This window comes from Protopterus annectens, chromosome 17.part0 (assembly GCF_019279795.1).
Source record: "Protopterus annectens isolate FY-2018-M chromosome 17.part0, PAN1.0, whole genome shotgun sequence".
NCBI classification, from domain to species: domain Eukaryota; kingdom Metazoa; phylum Chordata; order Ceratodontiformes; family Protopteridae; genus Protopterus; species Protopterus annectens.
The window spans coordinates 354994745-355013267 of record NC_056751.1 but is presented as its reverse complement, the minus strand read 5'-3'; the positions used below and the strand labels follow the sequence as shown (position 1 = coordinate 355013267).

Sequence of the window (18523 nt, the reverse complement as noted above, 5' to 3'; positions counted from 1 at the left end):
ACACTGATGAGAGTTCATAGCAAATCTACTGGCTAATAAAATTCAGCTCAAACTTCACCCCCCAACTCCCCCCTTGCTCCACAAGGTGAAATTGCCTCCAACATACTTCCTCCAGCTATCAGCAGGAGCCAGGTACTGACAGCACTTGCTAAAGCCAAGAGCACCAACTTCATGGGTCTCGACATAAAAGTAATTCCCCGTCACAAGCGCAGATCATCAACTGACCCAGAGAACTACAGACTCATCCATTTAACAAGCTTAACAAGCAATTCCGTGGAATGAATTATCATGGAAATGATAAACAATGACAAAGGCAATGTACAGACACTGGACCCATCCCAATTTGGCTGTGTTAAGGGAAGATCATGCCTACTTAACCTGGCAGATGTCTTTTAAGAGGGTCATCAAAGCAATGGACAAGGGTAAAACAGTGCATACTGCATATCTTGACCTGGCTAAGGCATCTAACACAATACCCCACTCAGGCATTGTTTACAAGTCATGTTCCCTAGGTGTAAACACTTACATAACTTGCTAGATTGCCAGTTGGCTCACAGACAAGACCCAAGAGGTCAAGATCTGTGAGACCCCCTACACAAAGAGACCAGTCACCAGTGGATTACCCTAGGGCTTTGTGCTCATCCCACTCGCATTTGGCCTCTGGCTCCCAAAGTTCAACGATGACTGTAAACTGCGAGCTATTATAGACCCCCCCAAGATACAAATATCTTGCAAGTGAATTTAATACAAACAAATGACTGGTGGCAAAGCTATGGCTTAAAATTTAATGCCAAAAAATGCATTATAATGCCCTTTGGGAACCTGTCAACCCAAATTAATTAATCCATTGATAAAATGCCAGTAAGAGTAGAACCAGTAGTAAGGGAGCTGAGAAAATTTGCAGACAGCAATCTGGCCATTGACAACATGCAGCAAAGATAATAAGAAATAAAGAAAATCATTCTATGTCATAGAATTTACAGTAAGGTATGGCATCCAGGCCCACGGAAGTTACTGTACCCTCAAACTAGCCATTATTAGATCTATCATTTAATACAAGGCTCCCTTTGGCATGCATCTAACCAGACACTTGCAACAGTTGGAATGCCCACAAAGGTTTCTCACCAGGAGACTTCACGGCATGAAAAACCTGTCTTACACTGATAGCATAAAGACTCTGTCTCTTTATTCAGTCTCCTACAGGATGCTGAGAAGGGAACTTCATCAGGCTTACATGGTTTCCTCAGACCCAGCCCTGATGTATCTGTTGCACATGTACAAAACAAACAGCAGCAGAAACACTAGATACAGGGGTCTGAACTTTGCTTCTGACATAAACAGAATGTGCTGGGGAGACTGATATGTGTCCCAAATGATCTCTGTATTATGGAATAGGATCCCCATCCATGTAAAACAGAGTTCATCCCTGACCCTATTCAAATAAAACCTTGATATGATAGGGTATGTATGCAGCACAACATAATTCATACATTTACCCCTAGTCTGGCCCCCCTTGACTCTTATGGACAGATGCAATCAATAAGAAAAGTTATTATCCTAACTAACAGCCCTCTACAAATCTTTAGCTACTTGCCTACTAACATGCTCCCTATATGATACTTGGGACTTAAATGGTTTGAGGTGCACAGCTAGGCTTGTAAGAACCCTAGTGGTCATTAGCCTAGTAACCTATGAACCTAAGAACCTATCTCTTCTCTCTTTATCCATTAATTAAATACATTTAATGCCATCTCTTTCTGTCATACCTCCTTGGACCTATAAACCCCATAACCTATACCATCAATGCATGATACTGAATCTTCTTTTACTTTACTCAAAGCTATTCCCAGTTCCCTTAAATCAATATTTTTTCTAATTTTTTTCATAACACTTTTTGCAATTTTTTGATACCCCAACAAACATTTTGTTTTATATTTTCCTTTCTATACAAATTTCTCAAATAACTCTTCAAAATGTATTTACTCTCGCTTTGCTTATATTTTACCTTACCATTAACATCTCTCATTTCCATCAAAATACTTTTATTCCTAAACTAGTTTAGTTAAATTAGGAGAAACATTTTCATTCTTACCCTGAAGAAAATACCTTTTGTCTTAGCAACATACATAAATAAAAAAATGAAAATAACAAGATGCCGCTCCGAAAATGTTCACAACTACTAAAAAACATAAAAATAACAAAACACTGCTCTGAAAATGTCCACAACTTACTAAAAAACATAAAAATAACAAAACACTGCTCTGAAAATGTCCACAACTTACTAAAAAACATATAAATAACAAAACACTGCTCTGAAAATGTCCACAACTTACTAAAAAACATAAAAATAACAAAATGCAACTCCAAAAAATGTCCACAAGTTGTTACTATATTCACTACTTCTAACACAGTAAGGTTAGACTTTGATTTCCATTTTCTAGTAATTATTTTTTTGGCAGCCACCATAATTAGACTCAGCAAGGCCTTACTATGTCTAGGCAATTCCAATTATGTATCATAGCTCAAAAATCATTTTCTTAGTTACACCAATTTGCTCACCCAGTATCTCTGACAAAGTAGTCTGCAGGGATCCTTTAAAGTCTGTCAAGTCATTATACTCCCAGAAAATATGTTCCCAGTTACCTCTTTCTATGAAAGTATGTTCCCAGTGACCTCTTTCTATGAAAATAAAAAGAAAAAAAAATTCCCGAACATCTATCAAAATTATTTCACCTCTGTATAAAGTTTTAGGTTCATAGGTAGGTACTAGGCTATCTGTACGAGGGCATTTATAAGCCTAGCCAGAGTGTGTCGGCTTTTGCTGCCCCATTGATTAATTAACAGAGCCTCTGTCAAGCAGAGCCAATGAAGTGATCCCAGGGGTGTACTTTCTGTTACCCATCCACTCGTCAAGGCTTCTCTTGAAGACTGTTAGTGAGGGGCTCTGCCTAATGTAGTTAGGAATTTTGTTCCAAAGCATGGGGAGTCTCTGTGACAGGAATCTATCCCTCCAGCATGTTCTATTAATTGTTGTGGTGAGGTTTAGCTCACTAGAGCACGTGGCTCGCAGTGACTTGGATTTCTTTAGGTGGAGCATGACCATCAATTCTGAGTTGGACATGGCTTTCTAAGTCAGGCAGAGATCACCTCTGAGTATGCGATATGCCACTGAGTACAGCCGGAGTTTTTTCAGTCGGGCTGCATAGGACATATGTTTGAGGCCAGTAATCCTCTTGGTGAGGTGCTTTTGTGGTCTTTCAAGCTGTTGGAAGTGTCTTGTGAGGTACATCCCAAATGGGGCATTGTACTCTATGATGGGTCTTATGATGGGTCTGATGAGTGACGAGTAGAGGGGCACTATAACCTCTTTATTTCTAGATGTGAACCCCTTAGTAATTAGATGGGCCACATAGAAGGATTTCCTAACTACTTTGGCAATATGATTGTCAAAGGAGAGATTACTATCTAGCTGGGTCTCCAGATCTCTTATTACCTCTTCTGTATTAAGGGGGCTGCCGCCTATGTGGTAATTCGTGGGTGTTTTGTTTTTCCCAAACGGGATGACTATGTATTTTTTGGCATTTAGCTTGAGGCCATGACTTTGACACCAGGTGTCTATCTCAGTAAGGCCTTTTTGGAGGATGTCCATGTCAGCCAGAGAGTCAATTATGGCTCCCAGTTTGCAGTCATCGGTGAACTTGGTTAGCCATAGTCCTCCTATGTTAGCCTGCACTCCTGAGAAATATATGCCGAACAGGAGGGGTCCCAGAACTGAGCCTTGCGGGACACCACTTGTGACTGGTTTAGAGTCAGACCTGGAGCCTGCTATTCTTACCGTGTGAGGTCTGTCTGTAAACCAGTTGGCAACCCATCTTGTGACGTAGGGGTTTATGTTCAGGCTGGTGAGTTTTTCTATAATACCCGAGTGAGGAATGGTATCGAACGCCTTGGTGAGATCAAGGTAGACTGTCTGAACCACCTTTCCCTCGTCTATGGTCTTGATAACTGTCTCAAAGAAGTCAACCAGGTTTAGTAGGCAGGCATGATCTGTCCTTAACAAAGCCGAACTGGGTCGGGTCAAGTGTTTGGAGGTTCCCAATGTCTTTGTTAATGAGTTCCATGATGATGCGCTCCATAGCCTTGCAGACCAGGCTAGTCAAGCTTATGGGGCGATAGTTACCAGGGTCAGTTGTGGCTCCTCCTTTGTGGAGTGGAAAAACCATTGCTGTGTGCCATTCTATGGGCACGTAGTCTGTGGAGAGGCTGAGGTTGAACAGTGTGTTTAGGTGGGGGGTTAGTTCGTTCTGTAGTTCCTGCTAGACGCAGCCTGGGACACCATCTGGCCCCATTGATGCTGTGTTTTTGGCTTTTGAAAGGGCTGTTTTCACCTGTGCTTCTGTGATTTCCAGGACACTACACTTTTCCGGAACTGTTGTGGGCCCTTTTGAAGGTGAGAGGGAGGTGCAGTTTGCACTGAATCTATCTGCCAGTATGTTGGCAATATCAGTAGATTCAGTATATTCTGTGCTATTTTGCACTATCTCAGAGCATATCTGCGAGTTGCCACTTAGATTTTTGACATAGCTAAAGAAGGCTTTGTGCTTATCTTTCAAGTCCTTGGCTATTTTTCTTTCGAAGTTTGCCTTGGATGATTTTATGAGGGACCTTAGTTTCTTACTGATACTGATCAGGGATGTCTTTCCTTCTTGGATTTGCTTTTTTTCTGAACTAGTTTCCTTCTTTTGTTGTATAACCTGTTTATGGCAGGGGTCCACCAGACTGGTTTCTTTCTCTTAGGGGAGTGAGTCTTGGTTTTGCTAGGGATGGCATGAACCATGCATCCTTGTAGGTGCTCATAGAGTGCAATTGTAAAGGATTCTACATCTTGGGCAGTGTTATCTATTAGCATGGGGGCTGTGAAATTTACCACCTCTGACTTAAGTAAGGTGAAGTTTGCTTTAGAAAAGTTTTTCACTGTGGTTTCCTTGGTTGGGGGTGGTGGTGGGGTGTGGACATCCAGGGTGATTAGTTTATGGTCTGATCTAACCAGTGATGGGATGACCTCTGGTATGGAGCACTTGTCGCCCATGTTGGTAATGACCAGGTCCAATATGTTGTGGCCTCTGGTAGGGGAGTTTACCAGCTAATCCAGGGCATTTGAGTTGATAAATTCCAGGAAGCGCTGAGCCTGGGAGTTTGTACTCAAGTAGTTTTCCCAGTTAATGGTAGGGTAATTGAAATCTCCCAAAATCAGGGTGTTCAGTAGGGCCTTCATGTTTTCCCGTGTCTCCAGAAAGGCAAAGTGGTGGTCCTGGGTCATGGAGGGTGATCTGTAGCAGGCCACAATTTGCATTGCAGATTTGCCTGATGTTAGTTGCACATGGATGATCTCAGAGGTATCATGCTGCGCCACTAACCTGGAGGTGTGGGTATCCTTGATGAATATGGATACACCCCCTCCTTTTGTGTTTCGGTCCATGTTCTGTGGCCGAAATGTGTGGTATGAGTTGTAGCCGAGTAGTACTGGAGTGCTCTCTGGAGCCTTGAACCAGGTTTCAGTTACTGCACAGATGTCGACGTTCTCTATACTTAGGAGTGCTTTGAGCGCATGCATTTTGAGATTTAAACTCCTGGCGTTGAGTAGCATAACCCTCAGTTTTTTACTTGTGCTGTTTACGGAGGTAAATTGCAATCAGTCACTGAGTTAATTAACCCTAAATATCCTTCATCTTTATTTACACACAAAACTCCTCTTTTTACTGGGTTTAATCTAGAACCCCATATAAATGAAAAAAAAAATATCTGCAATAATTACTTTTCAAATACTGTTTACAGCATAAATACACTTGCTAAGTATGATATTTTCTCCACCAGTGCTGAATTTATTAAATAAGCCTTTTTCTGAATGATAATTTGTATGTTTCCCAGAAAAGACAGGTTTGTTTTATTTCATCCACTGTTTTTTTTTCATTGAATTCTACTTATATTTTTATTCCCAAATGTTATGCCTAACACAGAAATTTCATTCATTGTAAAATATAAAATACTCTCGATCTTTACTACATCACCTAAACCTTTCTTTTTCTCTTTATTTAAAGCCATCCCCATCATTTCAAGACACTCATTTGTGCAAATTATTACTTCTTTTATCCAAATTTTGTTTTTTGCAAATATTATAATGTCATCTGCACATGTTAACAGAACTGGAATTCTTAACCCTTCAGGTATTATATATTCTGCCTCCTCTATTTTGTAATTTATTTCACGTACTATCACATTCATAACCAATGCAAACAGTCTACAGCTCATTGGACATCCCTATTTTACACCACTCTTCATATACTGCTCTTAGCTTAACCAGCCATTTACAAGTATTTTTGCTTTATTACTACATGCTGACGTACATAATTTTCTAACTTTCTCACTTATATTATATTCCTTCATTACTACCCATAAGAATTCATATCCAACTGTGTCAAATGCCTTATTAAGGTCTCCTATCGTGATTTTTGCTTCTTCTTTTCAGTCCATAATATCATCCACAATCTCTTTATCATTAATAATTCATAACAACTCTTCCCCTTTATATATATGCTATCCTCCATATTTTCCATTTTAGTTTCAAATCCCTTTTGCATTAGATTCATAAAGATTTTATAATCATTACTATTAAATAGTACCAGTTTCCATTTTTTTTGTGTTCTATCTTCCTTCGTCCATAAGAATTTAAGTATTCTACTACATAATTCTTTGCACATAAAACATTCATTTAGCCATTCATTCAAAATCTTTAAAAAATATATTTTCGACAATCCCTTAAATATTTATACATTTCATATCCAATTCTATCTGATCCTGCAGCTGAACCTATATTTATTTGTCCTAATTCTTTATCCAGCTCATTTAAAGAAATATCCTTTTCAAACACTTTATTCTCTTTTTCTATTAACTTTTTTTACTTTCCATGTTGTTTTTCACTACCTTCTCTTTTTCTTTAAACATTTCTTGCACATATTGTACTACACTATTCATAATCTTTTCCTGAGTTCTTTTTATTTCTACTTTTGCATTTTTTTATTTATGCCATTATACTACCATCTTCCTTTACTAATCTGCTTAAGTAACACAATACCTCTTCTCATTTCCTTGTAAAATTATATTTGCTTATATAACAAATCTTATATTTTTCTTGATTTCTTTCAAAAAATATTTTTTTTTTGTCAAAGTAATATCATTATGTTATAAATCCTCCAATGCATCACTGCATGTTCTTTTACGTTTTCCTTTCTCTACTTTTTTCACATCATATTGTCACTTTAAATGTCATCCACCCTTCTGATAAATTTTTATAAAATGTTCTCACAGTAGTATGAGCTTTCCATAACTGTATTATTAATTTCTTTCCCTCTTCATGCCATGCTTTCTCATTTACTATTTTTATTCCTTTGCCTATTTTTATATATTCCTTGATTTCCTTTACTTCTAGCCATATTGCAAGATGATCAGAAAATCCTGTTTCAGCTTCCCCCTTCTCCTGCAACTAAACCTTCTGATACTATAAAATAATCTATTTCACTTCTATACATACCCCTTTTGTAAGTCCATGCATTTTTGTCCCAGCGTTTTAACTTACCACATCTTTTAACATATAACATTTTCTTATTTAATTTCCTTTCTTTTTACATTTGCCTCTTAAATCACAATTAAAGTCTCTTGTCATTATAGTATTCATATTTATTACTACATAGTCCAAAATCTGATGAAATAAGCTTTCCTTTTCTTTACAATTAGTATATGCATATAATGTTATAATTATATACACTTGTTCTTTCCATTTTAAATCTACAATGGTTAGTCTTTCAATTTTTGCTAAAGATACATCTAATATCTTAACTCTATTTCTACATAATAAAGCCATTCCAGAAAATCTGCCATTTCCCAAATTCCAGATTATCTTTCCTCCCCATAGTTTTTATGTTTGTGATCTCTTTTCATTTGTTAAAAAGTTTGTGTATTCTAATATAATTGCACTTACATCACAGATATTACACCACTCCAAAATTCCTATTCTTCTTACTATACACTTAAAACTATTCACACTTACAGAAAACACTCTGAAATGTTCATTTTCCCTTTTCCTTAGATTCACCATTTCATAAGTTCATAGCTAACTACTAGGTTAACTTTCTTATTAAGCCATTCTAAGCCTAACCAATTTCCTTCCCAAAGGTTAGAATCAAAGACTGTACCTTGTTTCAGTGAGTCAAACATCTTAACCATTATATGAAGCCCCAGTCATTAGCTGTATATATTCTTTCTCATCCATTTCTTTTCTTTTGTACTTATCCCTTTAAATTTTCTTTTTCTGTCTTTTACTCTTTTACCTATATAATTATTTTTTCCCTTTTACTACCTCCCTATATCTTCTTCATCACTTATTTGAGAACCTTCTTCTATGTCCTCTTTATTTTTCTTATCTAATTTTTCTTCTATTTCTACTAAATCTAAAATTTCTTCTTTTTTGTTCATTTTTTCTTTTTTCTTACTCTTACTTTCATTTTTGCAATCCATCTATAAAGTTCCAGTTTTGTTATATTATAACATTTCAATTCATATTTTTTGCAACATGTCCCATTTCCCCGCAAATATAACATTTTCTTCTGTCATAGGTTCATAGGTAGGTACTAGGCTATTGGCCCTACGGCCTATATAAGCCTAGCCAAAGGTACCCTGGCTTTCGCCACCCAAGAAAATTATCTTCCTGTGCCACTGTCGAGCAGAGCCACAGAAGTGATCCCCGGGGTGAATTTCCTATCTCCCATCCAATCATCAAGATTTTTCTTGAACAGTGCTAATGAGGAGCTTTGTTTGATATAGATAGGTACTTTGTTCCAGAGTATGAGAAGTCTCTGGGACAGGAATCTATCCCTCCAGCATGTTCTGTTTATTGTGGTTCATAGGTTCATACTAGGCTATCTGCCCTGGGGCAATTATAAGCCTAGCCCGATTCTGTATGGCTTACGCCACCCCTTGATTTGAGTATACTGTGCCCTTTTTAAGGTTTAGTTTACTGTGCCTCTGTCTAATAGTGACACGGGAGTAATCCCTGGGACAAACCTACGATCCCCCATCCACCTATCGAGATTCTTCTTGAAGAGATTCAGTGAGGTGCTCTGCCTCACATGAACTGGAATTCTATTCCAGAGCGAAGGGAGCCTCTGGTTTATGAACCTGTCCCTCCAGCAAGTTCTATTTATTTCTGTGCTGAGGTTCAAGTCCTTCGAGCGTGTGGCTCTAAGGGATTTAGATTTACTGAGGTGGAGCATGTCCATTAATTCTGGATTTGACATAGCTTTGTATGTCAGGCATAGATCGCCTCGAAGCAGGCGGTATGCAACTGAGTAGAGCTGGAGTTTTTTTAACCGAGCAGCATATGGCATCTGTTTGAGACCCTTGATCCTCTTGGTGAGATACTTTTGCGGTCTTTCTAATTGCTGCAGGTGTCGGGTAAGGTACATCCCAAAAGGGGCATTGTATTCTATGATGGGTCTGATGAGGGATGAATAAAGGGGCACGATTACCACTCTTGATCTAGATGTGAAACCCTTTGTGATGAGGTGGGCTATGTAGAAGGTCTTTCTAACCACTTTGGCAATGTGGTTTTCAAAGGAGAGATTGCTATCAACTTGGGTCCCCAGGTCCCTAATAACTTTCTCTGTACTTAATGGGTTTCCGCCTATGTGGTAATTTGTGGGCACATTGTTTTTGCCAAAGGGTATGACTATACATTTTTTGGCATTTAGCTTTAAACCATGGTGCTGGCACCAGTTATCTGTCTCTGTGAGACCTTTTTGAAGGATGTTTGTGTCAGCTGGAGAGTCGATTATGGTGCCCAGTTTGCAGTTGTCTGCGAACTTGGTGAGCCATAGTCCTCCCACGTTTGCCTGTACCTCGGAAAAGTATATACCGAACAAAAGTGGTCCCAGGACAGAACCCTGTGGGACGCCACTTGTGACCGGTTTCGAGTCTGACATGGTGACGAGGTTTAGGTCCCTAGAACGTGTAGCTCGTAGGGATTGGGATTTCTTTAAGTGGAGCATGTCTAAAAGCTCTGGGTTTGACATAGCTTTGTGTGTTAGGCAGAGATCGCCTCTGAGTAGGCGATATGCAACGGAGTAAAGCTGCAGTTTTTTGAGATGGTCTGCATCGGGCATATCTTTGAGGCCAGTAATCCTCTTTGTGAGGTATTTCTGTGGCCTTTCCAGTTGTTGTAGATGTCTTGTGAGGTACATACCAAAAGGGGCATTGTACTCTATAATGGGTCTAATGAGTGACGAGTAGAGGGGGAACAATGACCTTTTTTCCTGGATGAAAAACCTTTTGTGATGAGGTGTGCCACATAGAAGGATTTCCTGACTACTGTGGCAATGTAATTATCAAAGGAGAGACTACTGTCCACCTGTGTCCCAAGGTCTCTTATCACACTTTTGGTGTTAAGTAGACTACCACCTATGTGGTAGTTCATGGGTACTGAGTTTTTACCAAAAGGAATGACAATGCACTTTTTGGCAATGAGCTTGAGGCCATGGCTTTGACACCAGGCATCTGTCTCAGCAAGGCCCTTTTGTAGGATGTCCACATCTTTTGGAGTTTTGATTATGGCTCCTAGTTTGCAGTCATCTGCGAACCGTTAATAAAGACCTTCTGTGTTGGCCTGTACTTCAGAGAAGTAGATACCAAACAGGAGAGGACCCAGGACTGAACCCTGTGGTACTCCACTTGTCACTGGTCTGAAGCTGGATTTGGAGTCTGCTACTTTCACAGTGTGGGTTCTGTCAATGAGCCAGTTGGCAAACCATCTTGTGACATTGGGATTTATACCTAGTTTAGTGAGTTTATCTATAATTCCAGAGTGGGGGGATGGTGTCAAAAGCCTTGGTGAGATCTAGATAGGCTGTGTGAACCACCTTATCCTCATCTACAGCTTTGGTGACTGCTTCAAAGAAGTCTATCAGGTTTAGGAGACATGATCTGCCTTTTGCAAACCCGAACTGGGTGGGGTCCTGAGTTGGAGATTACCAATGTCATTGTTTATAAGTTCCATGATGATGTGCTCCATAGCCTTGCAGACCAGGCTCGTTAGGCTAATTTGGCAGCAGTTTCCAGGGTCTGTGGTGGCTCCCCCTTTGTGAAGTGGGATAACTGTCGCTGTGCGCCATTCAGTGGGCACATAACCTGAGGTGAAGCTATGATTGAACATGGTACATAGGTGGGGTGCCAGTTCGTTCTGTAGTTCATGTAGAACACAGCCTGGGATGTCGTCAGGTCCCATGGATGCTGTATTCTTGGCTTTGGATAGTGTATTTTTTACCTGTGCAGCCGTGACTACAGGAACTTTGCATTCTTCTGGTATAGAGTTGGGCCCTTTAGGGGATGACAGAGGGGTAAAGTTAGCAATGAACCTATCTGCCAGGATGTTGGCAATATCCGTTGGTTCTGTATATTTAGTGCCATTGTGCTGTAACTCAGAGCAGATCTGAGTGTTGCCATTGAGATTCTTTACATAGCTATAGAATGCTTTGTGGTTGTCTTTAGAGTCAGTGGCGATTTTGTTTTCATAACTAGCTTTGGAGGATTTTATGAGGGATCTCAGCTTCTTACTGAAGCTGACCAGGGAGTTTCTCCAATCATGGGATTTTACTCTTTTTTGCAACAGTTTGTTTATGGCAGGGGACCTCCAGATTGGCTTCCTTTTTTTGAAGGATAGCATCTTGGTTCTGTTAGGGATTGCATGATCCATGCACTCATGTAAGTGCTTATAAAGTGCATTTGTGTAGGATTCAGCAGTCATACCTCTATTGTCTGTCAGCATGGGTATCGTGAAGTTTGCCACTTCTGTCTTAAGAAGTGTGAAGTTGGCTTTGGATAAATTTTTTACTGTGGTTTCCCTAATGGGGGGTGGGAGAGGGATGTGGATGTCTAGGGTGATTAGCTTATGGTCGGATCTGACCAACAAGGAACTGACCTCTGGTGTGGAGCACCGGTTGCCCATGTTGGTAATAACCAGGTCTAGGATATTGCTGCCCATGGTGGGGGTGTGGATAAGTTGATCCATGGCATTGGAATTTATGAATTCCAGAAAATGTTGAGCACAAGAGTTGGTACAAGAGTAACTTTCCCAGTTAATAGTAGGGTAGTTGAAATCGTCCATATCAAATGTCCTTTTCCACACACACCCAATAAAAAACATGTTTTGGGTCGTCCCTGGTATTTTACAACACCCCTAGTCTCCTCCGTATTTATCATGCTTGATGTATGTATAATTTTTTTCATTCTATTTTAACACAATATTACAATCCCAGCCACCAGTCCATAAGCCTCTTTTGTCATAAACTTTTGCAATATCCAGTACTTCTTCACACAAAGCTTTCAAATGTCCTTTCAAAGTATCTCTTTCTTCCTTTGTTTGAAACTGTACTTGAATCTTTTTTGTTTCTCTGTTAAATGTTTTTATCACATAAAGACTCCATGGGTTACAGTCTTTCTTTTCTCACATTCTCCAAGAAAATTTTCCATTGAAAAACAAACAGTCTCAAATATAATTTCACAAAATGTCTCTTTGTTACTCCACTTTTGCTTTCTTTTAATTTCTCTGCTTATGTTTTCTCTTCCATCTCACCTCTATTCTTCAGGATTGTCTCTGCATCCTCCTTTTGTATTTGTCCGTAATATCACCCCAGGAAACAGCTCCTTCATTTTCTGGCTCATGCTGCACCAACATTTCTTTAAGTAAATCATCCTACAACCCTGACCGGAGGGTTATAATTATACATCCATCATTTGCTGAGTCATCTCCATGGAAAAGATTTCTTTGAAACATTTTCTCAGAATCCTGCACACATTCTCCAGTCTTGATAATTGCTTTCACCTTCATTTCTTTCACCACGCCATCATCTCCTTCTCTCTCTCCATCCGCCTCCCTGTTTCTCCAGGCTGCCTTGCACCTGAAATGAAAACAGGAAGGAAGTGCAACAATGATGAGTAGGGGAAGTTCCCTGATGCCCTGGCCAAATTTCACCTAGTAGTATAAATATCACCTTGTGTCTCCCCTGAAAAGAGATAACTAGCCTAGTGGAACTAATCTTGTCAACAAAGGATATATAAATAAAATAAAATGTAAAATTCATGATAAATCTGCCATTGTGAGTTATGCAAAGGAAGTGAAACAACTTTCATATTCCCTAACATCAAACATTGTACATCATTTAGCTGTTTCATTTATATTCCATGAGAATTTTAAGGAAGAAATACATTTCATACTTTAAAAAGTTAGGTGTAACAAAATATTTTCTTACAGGTTCTGGTAATGCTTTGTTTCCAAATCTCATATCCATTGCATAATATTATACAGAATGAAACACATGTAAAATGATAGACAGAGGCTACAATAAGTTTATCTTCTGATGACTACAGCATTATGTCGTACGAGCATTACTTACTTCACGCCATAACGATCCCGGAACATAATGTGGTTTCTAAAGGTGCGATTGACATCTAGATCAATCTGTCTAATTTCTGCAGAGAACGTCTTGGCTTGCTCCTTCATTTTCTGTAATTAATTAACATAACTGTTTTATATCTTTTTGAAACATTGTTGTTTATCATGTCAAAATTAAAATAAACCAAAATTACTGAATATCACCTAATCAATAATGAATATAGGGACAGCACTGCTAGTTCTTAATCTAAAAAGTCTACTGACTGTACCTTAAATAGTCATGAGTCACTTTCCATGTTTCCATGAGATCCAAAATAAGAAAGACAAAAAAAATGCAGAATGTCATCAGAGACAAGCCAAAGTAAATGGAAAAGTGATCATCCATTGGTGCATTATTAAAAGGATATTTAAATAGTTTTGAGTCTTATGTATAAGTTTAGCTGTACTCTGAATGATGTCAGGACAGTGGAACTTAGCAAGATGAGGATAAAGACAGCAAATAGACTTACCATACCACTGACATTTACGTAATTTGACACATAGGCTGGGGTACACAGATGTACTGGACTTCTGCAAAAGCTCTGAATAGCTAAGAAGCACTATTCTGTGACACGCAAAGACACTTCCTATCCAAATGACAAGACACAGTGCTTACAAACAGCTAGCTGTACTCCAGGGAAAGTAATTGAGCCACACAGCAAGTATGCAAGTGTATCTAGTAATGCAGTGAAACCATTCACTCAGTCAAAATTAAAATATATACAGAAGCACAAGAGACAATCAATGAAGTGGCTGCCTGCCACATAGCGTGATCTTGCAAGAATAGAAAATGTGAACTTAGACAAAAATATCACAACATAAAGAAGTTCTTGCAGCAGCTAGGGTGCATGGCACCAAATGGTGCACAAAACTAAATAGCCATATATTATTTGCAGCACTACCATGTTGGCCACATATGAGGAAACACACTGAAGTCATAAACAGGAAGGAAAGGGGTGTACTGGAAACTAAAAGAAAAGGAGAAAAGCAAGCAGAAGATCACGCAAAAGGAGCACATACTAGACTGTGCAGGACAGGAAGAAAGGAAGGCAACTTTTTATGGGGATAGGGTCCTTTTTTGAGAGGTAGGAAGGGGGAAGCAGGGCAGAAAAGGAGGACAGGATGGTGTACAGGGGAAGAAAGGAAAACACACTACAATAGAGACAAACAAGTGGTATTGCATACCACAGGATGGGCAAATGTGGGATGGACAGGGATAAATACAGGATAGACAAATGATGATGGGGAGGTTTTAACACCAGATACAAGAAGAAGGTAACAGGAGATAGAGTGGTCTATGAGTATCTGGCATGCTATATCCTGTCTTGGCACACAGGCATATTACAAAGATCCACGTATGTGTGATGGATCAAGGTGACAGGTAGCATGGGCCACACACACACCTTGGTGACATGACTGCAGGGACCGGCTAGTCATGCAAATCTACAATTCACTCCAGGAGGATCACCACATGGGCTACATGTCTGCCCACTGTTGCCTACAATGCAGCTTCCACCACCTTCTCCCACTATAGCTGGGCATCCATAAGCAATGCAGGCAAGCTACTTGCCAGCAAATTGCCAGAATCCCCTCCCATCACCATCATGCACCTCATTCACAACCTCAACGTGGACAGAATGTAATCGACAAGCAGGCAGGAAAAGTCTATCATCTGACCTGCAGTGAGGAGACAAAATGGGCAGGTAATCATAAACAATTCTATCCTGACACTGGGTTAAAAAATTCAACCAGCAAATCAGCCCTCATAAGGGAAACTAACTATGGCTGGCCATTAGCCTTTCCTACCTCTTGTAGAAGGCAACACAATCTGCATCATAATCTGCTCATGGTGAAAGATAACAGTCACATCAGAGAGTCATGATAAGTATAAGGTAAGATGTTATAACAGCAGATTCAATCTCATAAATACTTCCTATTAGCTGTTTGATGGACAGTATTGCAGGTATGTCCTGTGCTCTTACATTAATATAAGTAAACCAAATATGGCACAGGTATACATGGTGATAAACAGGATAAAAGAGAAAATGCAAAATATAAACACATGAGAAAGAAAAAAAATATATTTACACTAACCATACTGAGCAACCATGCCTAATGTTTGCCTCCAAAGCCCAAAGCTTATCAAGGTTTTTGCAGAGCAGGTCATCGGGATAATTTCAACTCTGTTCTCCCATCCTGGTGATGCTTGTGCCTGAAGACTTCTGCTCAGCTACATTATAACAGGCATTCACTGTTTCAATTTGCACCATAATAATGGGCCCCATAGGTACTATGCAAAAAGACAATGAAGTTTCTAAAGTAGTATTTCACTCTTTTGCTCTTTTACCTATCCACCTCTCTGCACCACAGAGGCACTCTCTTGCAGGCACTAGCAGAAGCTACTTCTTATGAATCTCCATGAAAAATCATGTAATTTTAAAAAGGAAAAAGATGATGGCCTGTAAATCACACCTTCAATGTGATTTCTGCAGCATGGGTACTTATGAGGCAGCTTGATGCGTATAACTGTAAAAGTCTCTACTATGAGGTCACTGCCACGAGCTTTACACTACAGATGTGTCAAAGCAAAATACAGCAACTCATAGTCATGCATGCATCATGACCTGAACAACCAATATAACATGCAAACAGGCACAGATCTGCTTGGAGGCTATACCGCACATTTTTGGCAGCATTATTAGGGGGAACAGCAGCATGAGCTAGATATATAAGTTGACTGAGGAGGCATACAGTATTCCAAAAGTATGTGGTAAGTTGTGATTTCTCTACCTTGCTAAAGATCACATCCTTACACTAAAGCACACATTACAAAATGCTAGCGACAAGAATACGTTTGCCTGCATGTGCCTTATGCTTGTAGAAGGTAAAGGCAACAAGGAAGCCCACAATATCAGGACAATCAGTCCTCATAAATACTGCCTGTCACTGTTACTGTATTTTTATGACCTATCTAATGTATGCATTGGTCTATGGTGATGAGAAGGATAGTCATGTGCCTTCATACAATCCTTGACCCATTGTACTACAGTAGGGGCACATCAGTAGTCATTACCAAAGTGACCCCAAATATTAGCAGCAAGAATGCCTGCTTTACCCTATACATTCCTGTTGGCACATGTACCTGCTGTTTGTTTTCTCATACTTGTCTGTAAAGTTGTGGCATGGCATACCACCACACCTATCTTTTCCATTGCAGTATGGTCAACACAGGTTACCCCTCAATGTGTTTCTGTCAGTAGTAATAGTATAAGGTTTAAAGCTGTGTGTGACATATTCATAAGTGTGCGCATGCTCATAGAACAAGATGGACAGCAGAGGCTGGATAATCTTAGCCCTAATGAAAATGATGCTCTGCTGCTAGAACTTAGAATATCATTACATTTCCTGTAGGGAAGATGCAGTCCTAGCCAACCTTTATATAACCTGGTATGACAGACAGTTGTCCATGACATAAATGCCATTGGGGAATGCATTAGCACTTCTGGCTCCGGCAACAGTGATTTTCCCTTCTTTTGGAAATGGCCAAGGGTAATTACGCATACTTCCTCACAGACTGGCCCTACTCATAGAAGACAACAACGTCAATCAACTATCTGGATAATAGAGTTTTAACACCTTTCAGGCACATATTCTCTGAGGATATGCAACAGTTATTAATGGAGCCAAATAATCCTGCTACCAGGAAATCAGATATTAATAAATGGAAAAAAATTCTAGTTGGTGCCAAGATAAGAACTAGGAGACTTTCAATGCTAGTGTTGTTCTGGTCTTAAAATATCTGTGTGAGCTATTATCCTCTGGGCTTTCTTACTCCTTTATCAAGGTTCATTTGCCAGCCATTTCAGTGTGTCTGCACATGGATCCTCCCATTTCAATCTATACCCATGTTAAAATGTTTTTGAAAGAAGTTATCCATACCTTCCATTTAGAAAACAGGTGGCTTTTCCTTGGGACATTAACCTTGTGTTGGAGAAATTCACCCTTGCTCCACTTGAGTCAACTCATCAGGCTGATTTGAGGTTCATAACATGGGAAATGATTTTGTTGATTACTCTAACTTCTGCAAGAACTGCATCTGAGTTGCAAGCTCTTTTGGTGGGTCAGCCTTATCTCATTTTTCACAAAGATGGGGTTTCCTTCACAACTAATCCTCCTTTTAAGCCTAAAGTGGTATCCAACTTTACTTTTCCGCCAAACTATCCATCTCCCTATTTTCTTTCCAGAACTTAAAAAGTGAGAGAGAAAGGAATGTTCATATTTTCTATGTCCTCAGACAACTCGTATATTACCTTGACAGAACTACAACCTTTAGAAACGCTGACCAATTATTAATTTCTTATGAGGATAAGAAAAAAGAACAACCTGCATCAAAGTAGACTATTCCCAAACGTCAAACACTTGCTATCTTCTTTTATTATAACAACCACAACAAATCAATTCCAGGCAGGATCGGGTCTATATTATAAGATCAACGGTTGAAAACATCAAATAACATATGGTCGACACCATATGGTTGATGTCTTCAAATGTCGACCTTATAAAAAGACAAAAAAAAATAAAAAAAGTACTCTAACAGGTTTAAGCAGGGTGGCAAGCCCCCCTGCACCCCCCATACCCCCGCTACTAAAATATACCAACTCTGAGATCGCACTACATTGCAGTAAACGGAAATCTCCCCTTACGGAGATTTCCGTTTACATGCTCGAGATTCTGAACGTTTGATATTCTCGTGCCAACAATGTCAGATTCAACATTGTCGGCTTTCGAGAATATAATATAGACTGAAGATTAAGGCACACTTAACCATGGCTTTGGCCTTATCAGAAGATTTTTTGGAATGAGTAGGACTCTAGAAGTATTCGAGAAGCAGCAATTTGGTCCTCTACACACTTTTACAAAGCACTACAAATTAGATTATTTTTCCAGGTCTAGAGCAGGCTTTGCTAAGACCATTTCCCAGGGGCT

The 18523-nt window shown here is 39.4% G+C and overlaps 1 protein-coding gene across 1 annotated transcript in view; it reads right to left on the bottom strand.

Annotated features, from left to right (window-relative positions):
* Positions 1-18523, bottom strand: part of LOC122791697 — a 1032604-nt gene that overhangs the window by 767701 nt on the left and 246380 nt on the right. Inside the window, exon 6 of the mRNA XM_044059589.1 lies at positions 13500-13609. Coding sequence (XP_043915524.1) covers positions 13500-13609 — 110 coding nt within the window. The remainder of the gene's footprint in view (positions 1-13499; positions 13610-18523) is intronic.